Here is a 15,437-nt window from a genome sequence, read left to right on the forward strand (position 1 = left end):
AGGAAAATAAAATAAAAAAATTTCTCTATCACTATTATCACTGCTTTGGTTGTACCACAGAAAGTCAGTACAGTAGAATCTCAATTATCTGGCACCCACGGGGATTGGTGGATACTGGATAACTGTTTTTCTGGTTAGAAACCTTGTCTAACACTGTCTAAATCCCCCCCCCCCTCCTGCCCCGAAGCACCAGCACAGCAGTGATCCTGAACTGCAAAGCCCTCCCCTCCCCTCCCCTTCCCCTCCTCAAGCCTCTTAGTGACAGAAGCAGGTGGCGTCCTGAGGTATGAAACCCCTAGCTCCCCCTCCCTTCCTTACCCCCTTACCTGACTGCAGCTGGTCAGCAGGAGGCAGCCTCAAAACAGCTGCTCACGGCCAGCCCAAGTAGGGCCTTTCCTCCAATGTGTCAGAAGGGATGCATCAGAAGAAAGGCCCTGTCAGGGCTGGCCACAAACAGCCTGTTTTGAGGCTGCCTCCTGCTGACCGACTGCACTCAGGTAAGGAAGGGAGAGAGGGAGGGAGGGAAGGAGCAAGGGGGTTCACGGCTCAGGACTGCTGCCTGCTTCTCTCTCAAGAGGCTTGAGAGAGGACGCTGTTATACTGGTGCTTTGGGTCGGGAGGGAGGTAGGGTTTGCGGCTCAGGAATGCCACCGCTTGTAGGGAGGGAGGGGGTTTGCGGCTTTGGACCACTGCTGCTGGTGCTTTGGGGACCATTTTTTTTCACCAGTAATTTTTTGCTGATTGGATGAGAGTCCGGGTTAACTGAGACCCGGTTAACTGAGATTCTACTGTATATCAAATCCATGACCTATTACCCTTTGCCCCCTTTATGAAAGTAAGCTCTCTCTGGTGCAATATTTCTTTCTTTAAATGTATATGTGTCGCTCATTCTGAGTTAAATTTACTAACAGTCCACATTAGTGTCATGTTCACAGTAGTTTTAGATGAATTTTCAAGGAGAAATCTTCCTTGAAAACCGATAAGACATGCAAGCATTAAATATGGCCATATGTTTCTACCAGCTTTTTCTGCATGGTACAGTAATTTTGGCTGAGGAATAGTGTTCATACTTTTGAAATAGAAAAGCAGACACAGTTTTGCTGCCCTGACCTAAGACACACTTAGGAATTCCTCTTTTCAACACAGATCACAATTTTTTTTTTAAAAAAAGTTAAGATCTAAATACAGTATATGTGATTTTTTCAAAATCTGGGCTCAAGGTACGTTGCATATCTTATTATAGTTGATAAATCCCTTCCCTAAAGAATTCACAGATTGTATTGTAGGTAATAGAAGGTGAAGTTACCTGTCCGAGGTCACAAGGAGCATTAAGGATTTGTACTCTGGTATCCTTGGTGGCAGCCTACTGCTCTAACTACTAGGACACTTCTCTGTCTATTAAGCAGTGGTGGGACTGAGAAAATTGCATTCAACCATTTAATCTGCTTAAATGAACATTTACTTACATGAAAGATTTGGGAAACTGCTCCTTATAACAGCGCAGCACTGACAAATTAAACGTATAATATCTCTCTCTGTTATATTTTTTTATAATCTTTGTGCCCTGGGACAAATTCAATATTTCACATCGCATATTTGCACTCAGGATTAGCAGAGCTATCTGGTTATAAAAATGAATTAAACTATAATTTGCAAAATCAACTAAATAGCGCTTTATTCTGTCGAGAATCACTTTTGGGTTTTATGAGCTTGTAACTACCTTCAGCATCTCATGACTAACACGGGCATAGAGCAGAAGTCAAACATCTGTTCATCCTTGCGTTTAAACATTTAATAGGAATACAAGACACGGAAAGAATAATTATAGAAAGATAAGCATTGCAAACAGATTATTTTTCTCTGGTGGATGGTGTTAGGATTCTTTGAGCTTTCATGTTTCAGGACCGCACTGTTCTACTAACCCATATTTATTTTACTTCACAGAATGCCCGGTAGAGTACTGCAAAAATGGAGGAACATGTGTTCTTAAGAGGAAAGTTCCCCTGTGCCAGTAAGATTCACTGTCCTTTTATTTTGTTGTGAGGGACTTTCTGACAAAAGGGAATGGCACAGTTTAAATGAAGCATGTAATTTGAGAGTAAAGCTTGATACTGTATTTCAGGTCTGCTTTCATCTAAATGAGCACATAATTGGACAGGAAGGGAAAAAAAGGGGAATTTCAGTAGAATATATTCTATCAAAAAGCATTTCAGTGACTTTCAGTAGTTTTTCCATTTGATTGCAGTTTCTGCTTTATAAAACCAAGTTTTCTGTTTCTCCCATTGCACATCAGAATTTAGAAGCACATGTGGGTATGACAAATGATGTTATATTTTCGCTTGACTTCCTGTGCATCTAAAACAGTCTCTTTGGCTGCCTGAACTGCTCATTCTGTATAAATTTATTCTGAATCTTTTACATATTGATATTTTTTTTTCTCATAGTTCAAGTGTTGCTTTCACACTGTTAGTCAAGAATAAGTAAGATGGCCCTGTGCATTCCCCCCACAGGAAGATGGGAAGTTGTTTTCCTAGCTCTGCTAGAAGTGCAAATATAAAGTGTATAAATTACCATGGGCAATATGTGGTACATAAAAAAGTTGTTTTATTCTGACTTCTCCCAAGAACTTGTTTATAAATCATTGTCTGATATTCTTATGGAGGGAATTTTGTCAATTACAGAGTTGAGAGTTTCAGAAACCCTTCCAGCAGCTCAAAACCCGCTATATAGAGAGTCACCAAGGATGGAGCTAAAGTAGTCGGCGGCTTTGATTCTTACAGAAATTTATTGTTGGTCGGATATAATAACTTTTATGACAATTTCATGGAATCAGAATGGAAGCGATGCAAAAGAAATAGATGCCAGGTAGACTGCTCCTAAAGAAAATCTCTTTATTAAACAATCACCCAGGATGCTCTATGAGTCATCCACTCTTGGGCTGCTTCAGGGGTATAATACAAAAACGGGGAAGCTAAAGGATTTGCTGTTGGCAGAGAGAACAGTCTGTGCCCATGCTAGAGTGAACATGGAATGTAGAGAATGACACGGTGACAAAATTCATCACCGTTCCCGTCCCCGCGGATAACCGCGGGAAATAATCCCATGTCATTTTCTAGTGTCTATTTCAACCTCGGTCCTTCTACACCAGCATTCTTCAAAGAAAAGCTACGGGTCAGTGGTTGTGCCTAATTATACTCTGATTCTTTCCTCTCTCCTTAAAGAATGACATGAAGATGGTTTCCCGCGGTTATCCACGGGGACGGGAACGGTGATGAATTTTGTCACCGTGTGATTCTCTAATGGAATGTTGCTGTGCATTTTTGTACATTTTAACTGGGAACGCAAATCCTTTATCCTTCTCACGTTTAGAAGAGCGGGCAAAACGTCAGATGATTGTTGTAATAAAGAGATTTTGTTTGTAGCAGTCCATCTGGGATCTATTTCTTTTGTATCACTGTTATTGCAGATCTGAAGAACCTCTCCGTGGTTTGCTGATCACCAGGGAAGTTATATCAACCCTCCTATGCTAATTCTACTACTACTACTACTACTACTACTATTTATTATTTCTATAGCGCTGAAAGGCATACGCAGCGCTGTATATTTTAACATACAATAGACAGTCCCTGCTCAGAAGAGCTTACAATCTAATTTAGACAGGACATTTCAGGGCTGGTGAGGTTATACTGGGTATAGGTATCTGAAAGCAGCAGGGTTGGGGAAATTATAGTGGATATAGGTTTCTGACAGCAGAGAGGGGGAGTTCAGAGTTGAAAGAAGTTTCAAAAAAGTGGGCCTTTAGCTTGGATTTGAACACTGCCAGGGACGGAGCACGACGTATTGATTCAGGCAACCTGTTACAGGCATACGGTGCTGCAAATCGAATCAACACTCAGTTTGCGAGACAAGATTTGCGAGAGTGTTGTGCTCATTTTGCAAAACACTCGCAAACCGGGTTACTTGCAAACCGAGGTTTGACTGTAATTCTTAGCATCCTGTTTGCCTTCTTGGCCGCCGCCACACATCAGGCAGAAGGCTTCAGTGTATTGTCTACGATGACACCCAGATCTTTTTCTTGAGCGCTGACCTCCAAGGTGGACCCTAGCATTCGGTAACTAAGATTTGAATTATTCTTCCCAATGTGCACCACTTTGCATTTGTCCACATTAAATTCATCTGCCATTTGGAGGCCCAGTTTTCCAGTTAAATGAAGTTGCTCGGACAAAGATTTCCAAATTACAATATCATTGCTGAGGCCCATTATGTCATATATGCACTCCCAGTCATCAGATCAAAGGTTAACTAGACAAGGACAATAAAACAGCATGCACACAAGCTTGCCCTTTTGTGTTTTATGGCCACTGTTGGAAACAGGATACTGGGCTGATGGACCTTCAGTCTGTCTCAGTATGGCAATTCTTCTGTTCTTATGGCTTGCTGTCTTGCCAGCTTTCACTGCTTTGCAGTGGCGTACCTAGGGTATGTGGCACCCGGGGCCCATAATTTTTTGACACCCCCCCATGTAAAAAAATATTTTTTGTAATAACCATGAAACTGAATAAATGGTCATAATAGAAACAGGCAGTGAAAATTTACTTTTATTGAACCTCATATATGTAACCATTATTCCAAACATATAATAACATAACATAAATTATGTCTGAATTGTCATGACATTAGAAGTACATATGGAGTAGTTACAGGTGATGCTTGGGACAGTTCTGATTGTGTTAGTTCGGTTTTATGTGTTTTTTGAATAGAAGGGTTTTTATTTCTTTTTGAAGGTTTTGTAGTCTGTGGTCGATGTCAATTGGTTGTAGAGTTGGGGGTCGAGTGTTGCAGCTCGAATGGCTAGGAGGTTGTCGAACAGTTTTTTTCTTTTGACGTTTTTGGTTGGAGGGTGTGTGAATGGTGCGTGAGTTCTCCTATGTCTGTTTGAGGTGGATTGAATTATTTAGCTGAAGAAATTAGTTACCCCCCATTCCACACACATTAATTCTCTTCCATTTTTGTTCCCATTATAAAAAACACTGATAAGTTCCCAGAAAAAAAATACATTAAAATAAGAAGTGAAAACAAAGGCCCCCTACAGATGAGAACATAACATAAGAATAGCCTAACTGGGTCAGACCAATGGTCCATCATGCCCAGTAGCCCATTCTCATGGTAGCCAATCCAGGACACTAATACCTGGTCAAAACCCAAAGAGTAGCAACATTCCATGCTACCGATCCAGGGCAAGCAGACACTTCCCCCATGTCTTAATAACAGATTATGGACTTTTCCTCCAGGAATTTGTCCAAACCTTTCTTAAAACCAGCTACGCTATCTGCTTTTTACCATAACTTCTGGCCACTTCATTTTTAAGCTGAGATCTTTCCTTCCAAACAGAGACTTTGCTAGATGTCAAATACAGCACAAGGTAACTTCACATGGACTTAGCTGTGCACGAAATGTGAATCTCCTCATACACCCACCATATAGTGCAAAAATGTGCAAAGGTCTGGTTTTTTCTTTTGATCACTACATAGACTAATGCCACACAAGCAGCGCTGTTACAAACATATTCTGTAGGTCAGTGCTAAGGTTAACAAAGTTTCCTTCCTTGGACCAGAAGGAGATACTGACAAACCACTGGAAGAGATCCCAAAACAACTACCCAGGAACAACACCCAAAGACCCTCTCAGTGTGTGAACCAGTTGAGTGGCGTGGACTAACTGGGGGGTGGAAATGGGCCCGGAGTTTACTCAGCAGAATTTCCCAGATCACCTCTTCCTCTCAACACATTGACACGCTGCCACCACCACCACTAGGAACACCTCACCGGGTAGGCCAGCAATGCTATAAACTTTATAAAACACATTATTATATTTTCTTATAAAGCACATATTTTAACTGAACTCTCTGACATTTTCAGCCTTTCCATTCACAAAAATAGAAGGAAGAAAAGTTCCCATTTCCTGCTGTCTCATGTCCCCGGCCTATACAATATTTTTCTTCTGCAGAGTGCAGACCCTTCAAAAATCTGACCAAATCCTCATTTCACTTGCATTATAAAGTACTGAGGATGCCATCTCTCCCCAATCCCAGGTCCTAAAGTAAAGACAGTAGCGCAAACTAGTGCTGCCAGATTCAGGAAAAAAAATTTCGATTCGATTCAGCCTATTGAATTGGTTTATCGATTCGATTTTCCTGCCCAATTGGGTTTTTTTTTTTCAAACATCCTGGTGGGTTTATTTTATAGCTTTTTCACCCCCCTTTGGCTTCTCCTAACCACACTGGCGCTGGTGGTGTAAATAAAATAAAGAAACAAAAAGGACTTTTCCTCTCTCTGTTAAATCCTAGCTCACGTTTGCAGTCTAACACCAGCTCTGGATACACATTTCAAATCTGACATATTGTAATCACAAAACAGAAAATAAAATTAGTTTTTCTACCTTTTTGTTGTCTGGTTATTTTTCAAATCTTGTTGGTCCAAGGCTCTGGTTGTCTTCTGATAACTTGCTTGCCAGGGTCTCCTTCTTTCTTCTTTCTCCGTGCTAACCATCCATCTGCCATCTCTGTCCTCCCCTTCCGTTTCCCTTCTCTCCCCCGGATGTCTGGCATCTTTCCTTTTTTTGTCTCCCTCCACAGATCTACCTTTTCTTAACTACCCTTTCATCCAGCAGCTCTCCCTCCTTCCCCACCACCCCAGGGTCCACAATCTCTCCCTTTCTTTTCCCAACTACCCTCCTAACCAGTATCTCTATCCCCCCCTCCACACCATCCCTTGTGTCCAACTTCTCTCCCTTTCTGTTCCTTCCCTCCCTAAAACCCATGTCCATCATCTCTCTCTCTCTCTCCTCTATTTTCAGACCCATTATTTCTTCCCACCCAAAGCCCGGCATATGCACGTCTCTTTGAACCCCTACCCCTTCCCTCTGTGTACTTCTACACCAGGGCCCCCCCTCCCCTGAAGGCCTGTCCTCCCCTTAAAGGTCTGCATCCCACCCCTGAAGGCCTGTCCCCCCCTTGAAGGCCTGCCTGCCTGCTCCCCTTGAAGGCCTGCCCCCCCTTGAAGGCCTGCACCCCCCCGAAGGCCTGCCTGTTCCCCTTGAAGGCCTGCCCCCCTGAAGGCCTGTCCCCCCTTTGAAGGCCTGCACCCCCCCGAAGGCCTGCACCCCCCGAAGGCCTGCATCCCCCCGAAGGCCTACACCCCCCTCGAAGGCCTGTCCCCCCTTGAAGGCATCCCTACCTGTTCCCCTTGAAGGCCTGCACCCCCCCCGAAGGCCTACACCCCCCTCGAAGGTCTGCCCCCCCTTGAAGGCCTGCACCACCCCGAAGGCCTACACCCCCTCGAAGGCCTGTCCCCCCTTGAAGGTCTGTGCCCTCCCTTGAAGGCTTGTCTCCCCTCAGAAGGCCTGTACCCCCCCAATGGCCTGTCACCCCCCCGAAGGCCTGCACCCCCCCGAAAGCCTACACCCCCCTCAAAGGCCTGCCCCCCCCTTGAAGGTCTGTGCCCTCCCTTGAAGGCCTGTCCCCCCCGAAGGCCTGCTCCCCCCCCGACAGCCTGTCACCCCCCCCAAAGGCCTGCACCCCCCCGAAGGCTTGTCCCCCCTTTGAAGGCTTGCCTGCCTGTCCCCCTGAAGGCCTGTCTCCACCCCCTCAACAAGTTCTGCCTGCCCGCCCCACCCTGAAGGCCTGCTGCCCCCCCCCACTACCTCGAAGGACCGCTCGGCCCCACCACCACCACCACGAAGCACTGCTCATTCCCCCGGCCTCCACACTTCATTTCCCTGGGGAAACAGCCTGCAGCATGATCGCGCGATGCCAGCGATCTATGCTTGCTTCAGCTGTTTCCTCCGCTGCGGTCCCGCCCCTCCTCTGACGTCAGAGGAGGGGCAGGACCGTGGCGGAGGAAACAGCCGAAGCAGGCAAAGATTGCTAGCATGGCGATCTTGCTGCAGGCTGATTCCAAACGCGACACCCGGCGCAGGGGGGGGGGAACCGGACCGGACCGGGAACACCCCCTCAGGGCTTGGCACCCGGGGCGGACCGCCCCCTACGCCCCCCCTTGGTATGCCACTGCTGCTTTGCCTGGGGTCCAATGCACATGGTGGGACATGAGAAAAATTGATTGTGTAATGAAAGCAGACCACAGGGCCTGAATCACAGAGCTCTAAAATAACTTCCAATGTCTCTGGCAGTTTCTTTCTCCTGTACCTTTTCCCTTCCCATTAAAAATCAAGGTGGTGATCAGAGGTTTCAAACTATTCTGCAAGAGGCCATACTTCCTTAAACAACTCACTAATGGGTTTATTTATTTGCTAGCCTAATATCCAAATGCCTTTCACTTTTCAAGGTCTCCAAGATATAGGTTTCGCATTTATTTTGATACAGCAAACACGTCAGATAGGCATTCTTTTAGGGATAGAGACATTTCTAAATCTAATCTGGATTGCATTATGTTAAAGGCCTCCACTGTAGAGCTGATATAGAAACCATGAAATACACAGAAACAGCTGGTATGCCTGGTGCCTAGTGTATAGTAACATAGTCAATGACGGCAGATAAAGACCCGAATGGTCCATCCAATCTGTCCAACCGTACACTCTCTATCAATTAATGATTTAATTTAAATTGTCCTTTTTCATAGATATTTCTGGGCCAAAAACCCAGAGCTCTGTCCAGTACTGTGCTTAGGTTACATCTACTGGAGCCTCCGTCAAAGCTCTCTCCAACCTATCTAAACCATCCTAGAATATGCAGGTTAGCTCCCCTATGCCTTTGTTTAGGATTGAATCAATTTCATGAGGATTAGAATATCCTAGGTGGGGGAAAACTTCATTTAAGGACTCTGCCAGGCCGTTAGATTTCCTGCTGTTTATAGCATTGAAAACAATTCTTGGGCACTAGAAAGGTACCACCAGTGTTTGTGTGAATGTTTAAGGATTCACATTTGTCTCTTGATTAAATATGAAAGGGTGGTGATAAAGAGAAGGGGCAATTTAATACACTGTAATGCAATTTTGGCTGCAGTAGAGGCATTTATTTCCAAAAGATGATCTATGACTGGCACAATGAAGTTATAGCTGTATATATTGATTCTACATATATGCTATGCATATTAAAATTTAAATTAAGAAAAGCATTTCAACTTGGAAAATGGGGAGGTAGCAAGTGGCAGATACTTTACAGAGCGGTGAATTGCCTTGTTCCTGTACCCATGGCTACCCATCTTTTTTTTTTGCTCCTGTTCCTGTGAGTTACCCGCAGCTAGTGGTGGGTAACAGTCACCATGTTATTCTCTAATTGGAAGCCCCCTCTTCAAGACTGCTTTCAACTCTTAACTCCTCTCACCTTGGGTTCTGCATCCTCAACCCTATATGTCATGTCTATAGGTCCAGGTTAGATTGTAAGCTCTTCTGAGCAGGGACTGAACATTAAATGTCAAATTGTACAGTGCTGCATACGCCTCTCAGTGCTATAGAAGTGATAAATAGTACTAGTAGTAGTAGTCAGTAGTTTCACTATCAGCAGAGCCTCCCAATGTAGGCAGGTTTCAGCGGAAATGTCAGACTAATGATATACCACCCATCTGGGCAGTGTTGGAAGCGGAGGATCGTATTTGATGCGACAATGGTGACAACATCAAATTTATACTGCGCAAAAGAAAAGCTCGGCAATCTATTTCTGTATTCTGCCACGAAGACTTGATGATCATCATCAAGTTGCTAGGACTCAAACACGAGTCGATGACACATTAACATCATTGGTGTCAGAGCTCATTATCCAATCTATTTGTGTATACATCTCAACCGTGCACCCACAGTTGGGATCGCAGCTTTGGACGACATTAATAGAATCCAGGAGTATGTGCCTAAAAGAGTTATTTGTAGGTACAGTATATATACTTTCATCTTAGTGTATGTGGCTGTGAATAATATAAGAAACCAACAAGAATGTCAACAGAAAGCCTTGTATGCTAGACTAAATTTTCTGTGATGTATTTATGATAACTGGTATAAAGTTGGTGGAGGAGGTGAGAAGGACAAGGAACGGGAGGAAAATATGAATGATTTAGTATTCTAAACAAACTTAACCTTGACTCCAGTTTTGTAAATGTAATGGGAGTGGCTGAATTCTTTGGTTGTTGTTCTAAGATATGAGCTTTGGGACTGTTGTGTTTCCATAAGGTTTTAATAAAATCAGCCTTCCCAATTCTTTGGTCACCCACACAGCAAAGAGGAAGTCAAACTGTTTGCTGACATGACTTTTATGGTTTGGCTCACAGTCTTCTTTCAGGAGATTGTTTCCAGAACTTTTACTTACACAGACAATACTTTGTGGGTGGTGACTTCATTGTAAACTGGGAGCCAGTGATTGGAGAACTATTCTGTGGTGGCTGCAGAAAAACCATGTCTGTGGCGGTTTAATAAAACATTATTGGTTCCACACTTTTAAACCTCTGCCATACGTGCTTATTTTGTGGTTACTGTGCAATGGAAGAAGGCAATTCTAAAGCCCATAAACCTTGGCATAGTTAATCATAAGTAAGGTAACAAAATTATTGCATTTTCTCATGACATTTTATAAATAGGGTTCAAAACAAACTTGGCTGGAAGGCTAGTTTGAATCTGTAATCCTCCCCCCTTTGGGATATGTGCACAGTTGTGGTCTGTATGAATTGGGTGAAAACTCATGCCAGTCATGTGGCCAGATCATGTGAGCTCAGCGAAAGGATGTGCTCTATAAGCACAAATTTATTACTCAATCTATAGGAAAATGAAATGAATCAAACATTTTTCACCCATTATTGACCCCTAGTAGTAACACACCACCTGATTTTCAGCTGTCGCACTTATCTACTGGAATCCTGCTGTCTATGATTTTTGATTCAAACTTTCATTAAAAACTTTTAAGGTAGCCTTAAAAACATACTTTTTATTTTTTTTTTTTTTTATAAGATGTTTATGTCTACTTAAGATGGATTTAGTGAACCCATGTTGTTATTCACTTTAACCATGCTTGTGACCTTGGGATGTGCACTAGCTGTATTTTCTCTTTCTTTCAGGGTTAATTATATTCACTTGGTACATACCTGTCTCCGGAACATCAGCATCTGCTATAGGAAAGCCTAGTAGAGCTACACAGAGGTCTCTTAAATAGCCTGGGGGGGGGGGCTAGTGAACCATAGAGAGGAGGATCCAGGCCCATAAGCCACTCTAACCACTACATTCATGGTGGAAAATATGAGCCCACCAAAAAAAACCCAAACCCTACTGTACTGCCATATAGGTGCCGCCTGCAGCCATAAGGGCTATTGGGTTGTAGATAGGTGGGTATAGTGGGTTTGGGGGGGCTCAACATTACTTATATGGGAGTTCTGGTGAGTTGTTTATGTGGCACCCTTTTTATGAAGTTCACAGCAGTGCCATGTAAGATGCCCCACTGCTCTGTAGCCATGTCTGGATGGCCAGTCCATTACATTGCTGGCTCCTCCCACGTCCAAAAGGTCTTGTTTTGGGCGTTTGAGACTTGGATGAATATTTGGACGAGAATGTGGTATAAAGATAGATGTGGTGGTGGATAATGTTTGGTGGGCTGGAGCCCAAAGTGGATCAACACAATATTTTCTCTCTGCCCCTCCTGCCTCCCCTCCCCCCCCCCAGGAGCTCCTCTAACCTCAAAATATAAATACCTGAGTGATATGGATTCACAGGCCCTGAAAACTGAAGACCTCCTCCCTATCAGAAGTCTTCCAAGCTGGACAGCTCATGTTTAATTTAAATGTTTGCATGGGGTTGGGGCAGCTGGAAGATACTGTCACTGGCTGCTTAACTTGGAAGAGTTCTGGTAAGGTTGAGGTCTTCAGCTAGATGGGATCTCTTCTAGCCACAGCAAGGATGTACCAGCTTTTGGTGGGCCTTAGCACAAAATGGGTGGGCCCCACGTCCCAATAATGTAATTGTAAATTGTAAAGTGCTATTACCTTATTCCTTCAAATTGTTTCATTGCTTGACCTTGCTGATGGTGCCAATGGTTTAAATATTTCTTTCCCACCATTTGGTTCAGGTCTGATTGTTCACAGAAAAATTGAAAATATGTTGTATTGTCTGTTCCTGAAAATTTTTACTTGATACAGTAATCCATGAAAACAGCTTGAAAGCCCTTTGTGTACCGTAGAGGATTGGCCAAACAATCAGGAACAACATTTTTAGATTCAGACACATATCAGAGATCAGATTTGAATGGGGCTACCTTGGCGACTCATCTCTACTCACATGTATTTGATTTGGGCATTGTTAATATGTACATGAGTGGGTTGCAGCCAATCCAGACTGTGAATGGTTGCTTTGCAGTCAATCCAGATCATGAATGGGTTCTTCTCAAACACAGCTCACTTAAGAGTAAAACATTCCAGTCCATGCACTAGACATTTAGCTTATGCCAGTCTAATAGACTTTGCTTGCAAAAGCCACAGTCCTTGCTTTCTTTTTTTCCCTAGGCAGTTGACTTAGTCAGACTCCCAAAACCTCTCCAAAAGCATCCACAGCAAAAATGAACAGTTTGATGAATTCTGGATGGCTAACACTGTTGCCTCCAACAGAGCTCTCTTCAAATTCTGTAAAGCTTTCTTGCAATTTTCAGACTCCCTCTGTCAATTGATACAAAGGCTTTGCCATTGCAGAAAAACTCTCAATGAAATGGTTGTAGTAAATGAATATCCTGAGCACAGATTAAACTTTATTCCATGATGCTGTCTTGTCATCATGCTGAAATTTTATCAGAAATTAGGGAGGCTAGCAAACTGGGTAACACAGTAATAATGGGTGATTTCAACTATCCCGATATTGACTAGGTATATGTATCATAAGGGCATGCTTGGGAGATAAAATTCAGGACTGCTTTATATGGAGCAGCTGGTTCAGGAACCATCAAGAGGTGAAGCAATTCTAGATCTAGTTCTTAGTGGAGAATATGAATTGGTGAAGGAGGTAATGGTGCTGGGGCCACTTGATAACATAACATAATCAGGTTTATATAATCCCTGGAATAAGTTTACATACTTAACTTTAAAAAAGGAGACTATGATAACATGATTATGATAAAAAAGAGACTTAAAGGTGCAGCTGCAAAGGTCAAAAATATACATCAGGTGTGGATATTGTTTAAAAATTCCATCCTGGAAGTCCAGACTAGATATATTCCATGTATTTAAAAAAAGGAAGGAAGACCAAATGGTAGCCAGCATGGTTAACGAGTGAGGTGAAGGAAGCTATTAGAGCTAAAAGAGAATCCTTCAGAAAGTGAAGAAGGATCCAACTGAAAATAATTGTGAACAACACAAGGAATGTCAAGTCAAATGCAAGGCATTAATAAGGAAAGCGAAGCGAGATCTTGAAAAGAAGACTGCACTGGAAGCAAAAACACATAGTAAAAACTTTTTTAGATATATTAAAAACAAGAAGCAGGGAAGATAATCGCTAGATGACCGAGGGATAAAAGGGAGTCGCAAGGAAGAGGCCCAGTTTCTTTAATCTTTCGCTGTATGGCAGCTCCTCCAGCCCCTTAACCATCTTAGTCACTCTTCTCTGGACCCTTTCGAGTAGTACCGTGTCCTTCTTCATGTACGGCGACCGGTGCTGGATGCAGTACTCCAGGTGAGGGCGTACCATGGCCCGGTACAGCGACATGATAACCTTCTCTGATCTGTTCGTGATCCCCTTCTTTATCATTCCTAGCATTCTGTTTGCCCTTTTTGCTGTGGACGGCTTCATCAATTTGTCGATCAGAACTCCCAAGTCCCTTTCCTGGGAGGTCTCTCCAAGTACCGCCCCAGACATCCTGTATTCGTGCATGAGATTTTTGTTACCGACATGCATCACTTTACACTTATCCACGTTGAACCTCATCTGCCATATTGATGCCCATTCCTCGAGCTTGATTATGTCACGTTGCAGATCTTCGCAATCCCCCTGCGTCTTTACTACTCTGAATAACTTCGTATCATTCGCAAATTTAATCACCTCGCTCGTCGTACCTATGTCCAGATCATTTTTAAAGATGTTAAAAAGCACGGGTCCAAGCACCGAGCCCTGCTGCACCCCACTGGTGACGCTCTTCCAGTCCGAGTATTGTCCATTTACCCCCACTCTCTGTTTCTTATGCTCCAGCCAGTGGGTGTGCTTACATGACAATGCTTTTTAATGGCTGCATTCCAAGGGCAACATTAGTGCCTAGTCACTGATACAAAAAATATAAATAGGTAATTATTATGACTGTGAAAAAGGGCTTTAGTGACGCCTTTTTTACACAGCCATAAAAATGAATTTAGTGAGTGGGAAAAAACCTGCTTTGGGGCATGCAACTTAATAAAATAACCCTATATATATTTTTCCTGTTATTACATCAGTTACCTAGAAACAAACTAATGGAATCTATATATGGTATGAGCACTTCCTATGAGATCCTTTTACAAAGCTGTGGTAAAAAGTGGCCTTGCGCGGGTCTTTCCCATGTGCTAAAGCAGTAATTACCACAGCCAGAAAATGAACAATTTTCCATTTTCCTTATTAATGGCCATGCACTAATGTTGCCCTTAGCTCATGGCCATTAACAACAATTAGCATGTGAGCCCCTACCACCACCCATTTTGTAGGTGGGAATGGCTCTTGTGCTAATCCTGCACTAATCAGTTACCACACAGTAATGTGGTTGTGCTAACTGATTCACACTGTCACATCCACTCGCTACCCCAGACATGCCTCCTCAAAGAAAAATTTAGGGATTTGCTTTAATGCATGGTTTGAGCAAGCACATTGGGATTATACTGCAGGATGCTTCAGCGCATCCCACATTAAGGGCTCTTTTTACTAAGGTGCGCTAGCGTTTTTAGCGCACGCACAAAGTTACCACGCGGTGCACTTCTAGAATAACGCCAGCTCAATGCTGGCGTTAAGGTCTAGCGCACGTGACAATTTAGTGCGTGCTATTCCGCGCGTTAAGGCCCTAACGCACCTTAGTAAACGGAGCCCTAAGTCTTTTAAGCTGTGATAAGCATGCACTAGTTTACCACAGCTTAGTAAAATGACCCCTGTATCTCAGGAGCACATCAAAATTGTCCATACCAATTTTAGGTCACTTTCTTCCCAAATGCATTAAATTGGGCTTAGGTTAAAAAGCAGCAGTCCCAACACAGACCCCAGGGGAACCCCACTATCTACCCTTCTCCAGTGAGAATACTGACCATTTAAACCTACTCTCTGTTTTCTATCTTTTAACCAGCTTTTAATACATAATAGGACATTAACTCCTAACATGATTTTCTAATTTCCTCAGAGGTCATTCATTGGCTTTGTCAAATGCCTTTTGAAAATTCAGATGCACAATATCAACTGGCTCACTGTTGTTCACATGTTTATTCCAAATCAATCTTAATAATGGCAAGTACAAG

The 15,437-nt window shown here is 43.2% G+C and overlaps 1 protein-coding gene across 1 annotated transcript in view; it reads left to right on the forward strand.

Annotated features, from left to right (window-relative positions):
* MALRD1 (MAM and LDL receptor class A domain containing 1) overlaps positions 1-15,437 on the forward strand; it is a gene marked incomplete at its 3' end in the record, with an annotated part of 701,795 nt that overhangs the window by 592,628 nt on the left and 93,730 nt on the right. Inside the window, exon 39 of the mRNA XM_033932884.1 lies at positions 1,945-2,011. Coding sequence (XP_033788775.1) covers positions 1,945-2,011 — 67 coding nt within the window. The remainder of the gene's footprint in view (positions 1-1,944; positions 2,012-15,437) is intronic.

This window comes from Geotrypetes seraphini, chromosome 2 (genome assembly GCF_902459505.1).
Source record: "Geotrypetes seraphini chromosome 2, aGeoSer1.1, whole genome shotgun sequence".
Lineage (NCBI taxonomy): Eukaryota > Metazoa > Chordata > Amphibia > Gymnophiona > Dermophiidae > Geotrypetes > Geotrypetes seraphini.